At 41.5% G+C, this 7083-nt stretch overlaps 1 protein-coding gene across 1 annotated transcript; it reads left to right on the top strand.

Annotated features, from left to right (window-relative positions):
* The first annotated feature begins 314 nt into the window (after nucleotides 1-314).
* Nucleotides 315-1357, top strand: LOC103927669 (protein MIZU-KUSSEI 1). The gene has a single exon (XM_009336612.3). The coding sequence runs from the start codon at nucleotides 422-424 to the stop codon at nucleotides 1178-1180; it is 759 nt and encodes a 252-aa protein (XP_009334887.2). The 5' UTR covers nucleotides 315-421; the 3' UTR covers nucleotides 1181-1357.
* Nucleotides 1358-7083: the final 5726 nt, after the last annotated feature.

Genomic DNA, 7083 nt, shown 5'->3' with positions numbered 1-7083 from the left:
TCTCTGTCCTTTATACAGTTCAATCAAATAAGCTTACAACAGAATTATATAAAAGGAGAAGTGATAAGAATTGATCGAAGGAAGTAAAATAAAAGTAGCGTTACTCATAGATTAAATGAAACTTGATGTACACGTTTATAAGGTCCTCCTCGAGAGTATTACAAGGTATAATACCAAATAGTAAAGGCTAAATAGAGATGTGGTCAACGGCCGGAATTTAGGCTTAGCAAACACAACCAAAACCACAAATCCCATAACAACCATAATGACTAGACTCAGCCTCTCTCTCTCTACTCTCCTCACCCCCGCCCTCTCTCTCTCCTCCCCGTCTAATCTAGCTAGTACGCTTTGTTTCTCTCTCTCTTCTGTGTGCTCTCTCTCATGGCATTCTCCCATTCCTGGTTCGTCAGCAAAGCCATTAATGGGGGAGCCGAAATCTCCAATATCACAAGACGATCAGACGACGGCAGCAGCCACAACAATATCCTCGTCATCTACAGTCCCGCCACCACCGCCACTTCCCCGCCAGCAATCCTCCCTTCTCGAACCATGTCATAAAAAGAAAAGCAAAACCAAAGTCTTCCGCGTCTTTCGCTCTGTATTCCGATCCTTCCCCATCATCACCCCCACCTGCAAGATGCCATCACTCCCGATGGGCAGGCTCGACTCTAGCCGGGCCATCTCCTCCGGCACTCGGGTCAGCGGCACGCTGTTTGGGTACCGAAAGGGACGCGTGTCTCTTTCGGTACAAGAAACCCCTAGGTGTCTTCCGAGCCTTGTGGTGGAGCTGGCCATGCAGACAAATGTGCTACAGAAGGAGATGGGGTCAGGGATGGTTAGAATCGCGTTGGAATGCGAGAAGAGAGCGGACAAGGAGAAGACGAGGCTTATTGACGAGCCGGTGTGGACTATATACTGCAATGGGAAGAAGACAGGGTATGGAGTGAAGAGGGAGGCCACAGAGGAGGACTTGAACGTCATGGAACTTCTCAAGGCAGTGACTATGGGCGCAGGTGTGTTGCCCGGGAAGTCCGAGGTAGAGGGTCCGGATGGCGAAATGGTGTATATGCGGGCCCTCTTTGAGCGTGTTGTTGGCTCAAAAGACTCAGAAACTTTGTACATGTTGAGTCCTGAAGGGAATAATGGGCCTGAGCTCAGTATTTTCTTTGTAAGGATATGACGATATGATTCACCTGCATGCATGTACACTACTGGTACACTAGGGAAGAGGAGGGTAGACTTCTTGGGAAATTTCTTCTGTGAATTAGGGTAGAAACAAGAATTATTACCTGACATAAGGCGATCGATTAGATTGACGAAGTGAATATGAAGGCTGTCTTAATACAATTCTTTTCTTCATTAAGAAAGCTGCATAATTCTTAATTTGTTCGTCAATCGTTAACAATTTGCATTCTCTGCATTTCGTCTTCTGTCGGATTGAAGCACAAAATATCATCCAAGGGCGTCGTTGTGGAATTCTAAAAACCTGAAAAAGAGAATTCAGAAATCACAAATTAAACTTGCAAGCATATAAATCAATAGTAGTATAGATATACATGTAAGAATCCTATGTGGACTCAGCTAGTTGTGATAAAGTAGAAGTAATATGTTGGTAATGCAAATCATTAGAGTTTGAATACGTGTAAAACCAACATCCTATAATTGAGGTAATAGATCCCACGTGCTTCTAAAGCCACTTCATACACGATTGGGATTTGGTGCAACGGGTGAACAACCAACCCTCCACGATAGATGGAAGTTGGCTATCATTGCATCGTATAAATGAATTCCCTGCTCATAGAGAAAGTGTTCTATGTTCGGGGTCTATCACCATTAGAATATAAAGGTCTCTAAATGAGTAGTAGAGTTCTTTTACAACCACCATGTCTTCAACAGGTAAGTCTTCTACTCATATAGATTAACATGTGATTAGGGTTCATGTTAAGTTAAATTTTTGCTCCAACAATACAAGAACGAGATCGTATCCACAAGATTTATCTATATCCAAGTATCCAATATTTCAGCTTCAAGTTCTAAATTCTGTGGTCCATTTGATATGAGAAAATTGGTTCAGTGACAGTGGCTAAACTCCACTCGGTGTTTTCATGTTTTCTCATTAAAAAGGTGTTTGGAATCCTCGTGTATCTCCTTCCTCTCCCTCTTCTCATAACTGAACAAAGCAACAAGGTCTTTCGCCGTCTTTGTTTTCTTTGGTCGAGAACTCGTATAATTGGTGGCCGGAAAATTGCAAGAATAGCAATTGTACTTATTTTGTGCATGTATATCTAGCCGGAGATACAAATACAAATTAATAGGAATTTATTTCAAGTTAACATGAACCTTCTCTTTGGATACAATTCCAAGTTGTTTGATTTATTGCTTGTATTTTTTAGTATATTGGATGGAGGAGATAGTTTTTTTTTTTTTTTCTTTTTTTTTTGTCAATGGTTTGTTAAAAGAAGTCCAAATGTACGTGTTGACCCTAAAAACTACCAAGCCTACATGATGCGCAGGCCGAGTAACTAAGGAGCTAACTACGTCCTTCGGTTGATGCGGGGCGTGCCAACACGTCGGCCGAGCTTGGTCGAGGAGTACAATTTGTTGATGTTGCGTTGAGCGCATTGCTGACTTCTTGATCTTGCGATTGTGGCCAAGGAATGAACAAGTCTCAACCTTCGGGTTCTCGATCCTAACAACAAGGTTGCTAGTTCTGCGAAGTTCATGAATCGTCGGCGCCGGATTCGGTCACAATGATTATATTCATAAGAGTATAAGCACGTTGAATCGACACAAGACTATATGGACACAAGTACTCAAAGGAGATGTATGTCTTGATGGTAAATGTGGTTCGGCCGTCAGAATGCCGAACTCTGAAACTCACTTATGAGTATCCAATAATAAAATCCCTCGACGTTCAATGTGCCAAATGTTGTAACTTGTAACACTTTACCTCGCCGAGAAGGCTAATAAGATAACCTTTGCCAATAAGGATTCGGAAACCCTTCTTGACCGAGACTTGGATAGGTAACCAGTCTGCCTCGACGCAGTGTTGTTTATCCAAACTAAAGGTGCTCCTCGGTCGGCTGATTCTACAGCAACAATGTTGTTTATCCAAACTGAAGATGTTCGCCGGTTGCCTTCACAGTGCTGTTTATCTAAACTGAAGATGTGTCGGCGGAAAAAGAAAATAAAAAATCTCAAGATGTTTGAGAGGTTTGCACAAGGCAATTGTGTGTTGAATTGGAGGGGGTTTGAATGATGTACTTTGCTTTCTATTTATAGCAACAAATCCTCCTTAAGATCGAGTTGAAACCATTTTCGGACTAGGACTTCTTATTCTGATCCAACCTTATCTCGACCAATCCTACTCCTATTAGGAATTTGAACTTACCCCCCCCCTTTTTCAGGCCTTATTCATTTCTGGCCAAGAATCCTCATTGTATTAGGACCCCTTATCGTACTAGGACTTCGACCCTTCCGCTCTTATCCAAATCACTCATTCTTGCAATAGGACTCGACCACCCTAACTGAGCGGCTTAGGACCACCAAACAGCCCATAGTACATTTAAAAACACTTTGGGCAGAACACAAACCTACGCTCGGCCCAATAATATTATTTTGGGCCCAAACACATTCTTATGTTGTTAAAGAAAATTGTGACTAAATTGGAAGGCAAAATGAGAACCAACTGGTTGTAAATTGACTGAATGACTTCTTTACACAACTTTTCACATACACTCATAGACCTACGCTAGAACGTTATTTGTCAGTCAATTCCATCCAGTTTTTTTTGGTGTAGCATTTAATCACTTTACATGATTGCCTATAAGAATAAGCTAGGGCAACTGAGACAGATACATTGGAAGAAACTTGTTCCAAATCCCACCAAAAAGTCAATTGTTCAAAAAAAAAATAAAAAAATAAAAAAATCATCCAGCATGCCCTTACCACCATGGCAAGCTCAAATGTCATGTGATTCCGGACGTGATTGTGATTTTGATGATCCGTCGATAAAATTGCCAAAGCGAAGAACAAAATTTGGGCTAACTCAAGTACCGTAACTGTTTTGCAACAAAAATGCATGGAAGAATAGTCCACATTGGTTGCGTTAAACCAAAAGTTGATAAAAGCATTGTACAAATCAACCAATTGGTTCTAAAAAGAAGAGGAAGTTCTCAATCAAGTTATAGGTGACAAAGAAGCTCCAAGAAGGCTATGACTAGGCTTTCCATTATGGCTTTGAGAAATACGTTCGTTTCTCCATGGTAACAACAGGGCTGTGATTGGAACAACATTTTTCCCTCATAAGTGGATGACATCATCATAAATGGTAGTAAGTATGATGAGAACGAGCACCTAAAGGCTGTTCACAAGGCCATCCAAGATCTTTAGGATAGAACCTGCCTTCTAATTATGGTGGTCGAAGTTGTCTATTTAATTTGTACATTTTATAATCCGGCTAAGTATATTGTAATCTATTTGTTGACCCTAAAAACTACCAAGCCTACGTGGCGCGCAGGCTGAGTAATTAATAACCTAACTACGTCCTTCGGTTGTGTGCAGGGCGTGCCAACTCGTCATCCGAGCTCGACAGGGGAGTAAAATGCATTGCTGACTTCTTAGTCTTTCGACTATGGCCGAGGAAGGAACACGCCTCGGCCTTCAGGTGCTAGAGCCTGAAGACAAGGCTGCTAGTTTTGCGAAGTTCAATATTAGATTCAACTTTCAATGTGCCAAATGTAGTAACTTGGTAACACCTCACTTCGCCGAGAAGGCTGATGAGATGACATCTACCAACAAGGACTCAAAAATCATTGTCGACCGAGACTTGGATAGGTAATCAGTCGGGCGAGAAGCAGTGTTGTTTATCCAAACTGAAGGTGCTCCTTGATCGGCTGATTCTACGACTCCAGTGCTATTTATCCAAACTGAAGATGGGTCGGCGAGAAAAAGAAATAAAAATCTCAAGGTTGTTGGGAGGTTTCACGTACAACGAGAGTTTACGCAGGGAAGTTTGTGTGTTGAATTGGAAGGGGCTTTTTCTGTTGCAGAGCACTTGTATTTATAACATCATATTTTCTGCTTGGCACAGCCTGATAATTTTGTAAAGTCCAACTGTAACTCAAACTCGCAGAAAGAAAATTTATCTTTATCAGAGGGCTATCCTTCAGACTATTATCTATGCCTTCTCAAACAAAACAAAAGTCTATCAAGGCTTATCACATCATCATCAGAACTCCATCAGTAACCTTGCTTTATCCCATTAAGACTCCCAATGCGACTATAAAGCCTTCTTTTTCCATGACATATGTCCAGGTGTAGCCATACATGCAAAGGAAATTACAATTTGATTGCAATATCAGCTTATCACTCGAGATACCATCTTCCACCAAATACCACTTTGTATCAAGAGTCCTAATGATGCATGATTCACGTGGCCAAAGCAACACCACAAAAGAAAAACATATTCTCCAGTATCCTATTTTGCATGCCTACCTGATGTGCTCTAGATAACTATATAGATAATTTTAATATATCATTTAAGAGATAAATATATGTTTAAAAAAATCATAATGTTATCCTTTAAATAATAATTAAAAAATTAGCTTAGTAAATCCAACAGTTTAGAATTCGCTTATTTAACAGCCTCGATCACTCAGGCCGATTCTGTAATTTTGAGTCCAAACATTGCCCCCCCAGTTTCCTTGAACTTTGGCTCGTAAGCCGAATGGTTAAGGAAATTAATTGTTTGTTAGCTAGTAAACCTCGTTGTATCGCCGAAAAAGAAATTTTGTTTCCTAAGCAATGATACCCTTGTTCGACAATAATATTAATACCCCTGTTCTGCCATTGTGGTCTTTCTCGTCTACCAACGTTCTCTTATACAAGCTCGGCAGAAACTGAGAATCCGTAGTTTGGCCTGCCATCAATCATAAATGTTGTAATCACTTTTTCCCTCGGCCAGACAACGATTGGAGGTCTTTAACCCACTTCTCATGGCGCTTAAGGGAGATAATGGGAACACCACCATCCATGGTGAACATTAAGATCGGCACCGATGCCGCCAAATGGGTTGATGATATCGCCGAACTTGCAACATAGCCCAGCAAACCTAGAAAAGAATCGATACCGCCGAGCTCGAGTTATAGGCTGAGGTGTGCTACCATTAAGGACATTTGACATCCTCTCCAAACAATCTGGGCTGCTTCCAACTGGAAATTGGCACGCCTGCCAGGCCACAATTTTGTAAAACTAGAAGAATGTCCGAATAGGTTAGTACTGCTCGACTTGTCCTATAGTGCAACCAAGTTCGGAAATAGACTAATGCACCAAACAATTGACTAGGTGTCTTAAGCAGATTTTCGATGGACCAATCGAATTCGCAGAGACTCGGGGATTTAGTTGTCCTCTCGGTGCGGTGCTGTGTATTCTCTCTTTGAACTGCTAACTGTCGCGATGAGACCTTCTTCCTTGCCGAGCTCGGCTTACTATATGGTTAAACTCGGCAACGAATTAACACCGCCAACCAAGTCTACTCATCTTACGACGGCCGAGTATAAGATTTAAGTCAAGGGTCGGAGTTCGTCGAAATGGCAAGGTGTCGGCAGTTGTGGGATTCGGTCGAATGCAGTTTATCTAAAATTCTGAATGATCAGACCACCAATAATCGAGGATCGAGTAACCACCAAGATTGGGTCGGAAGTGAGATTCGATCGAGCTATATGGCTGAGGACAATCAAACCGAGAAATCACTGCTACTATTAGCCACCAATACAGACCACCCATATCAACTCTTTTATCGACTAAAGCCACCAATATTAACTTGGTTTTGTTTCTGGCTGTTGCTTGCGTCTATACCCAATATGCATTCCACCAGGTGTAACCAACTAAGCCACCAAAAATGGGGTAATGGTTTTAAAGCCCTTTTTACTAAAATTTGACGCCAACCGACTATTTGCTCACCGAGTACATACGTAACTCGGCAAAAACAACTCGTCAAATGAATCCTTCACTACGTTAGTAAACATGTTGTTTGTTATTCTTTTGACGCCGTCTTTCGGCATCGATATTTAATCACATGGA

This window comes from the organism of the source record quoted next, unplaced genomic scaffold (genome assembly GCF_019419815.1).
Source record: "Pyrus x bretschneideri cultivar Hongxiangsu unplaced genomic scaffold, Pyrus_bretschneideri_v1 Contig45, whole genome shotgun sequence".
Taxonomy (NCBI): domain Eukaryota; kingdom Viridiplantae; phylum Streptophyta; class Magnoliopsida; order Rosales; family Rosaceae; genus Pyrus; species Pyrus x bretschneideri.
Note: the sequence above shows the minus strand (reverse complement) of the source record. Positions and strands in the feature narration are given on the sequence as shown.

What these genes read in the sequence shown, in the direction of transcription:
- LOC103927669 (XM_009336612.3), top strand. Translation starts at nt 422, where the DNA reads ATGGGGGAGCCGAAATCTCCAATATCACAAGACGATCAGACGACGGCA.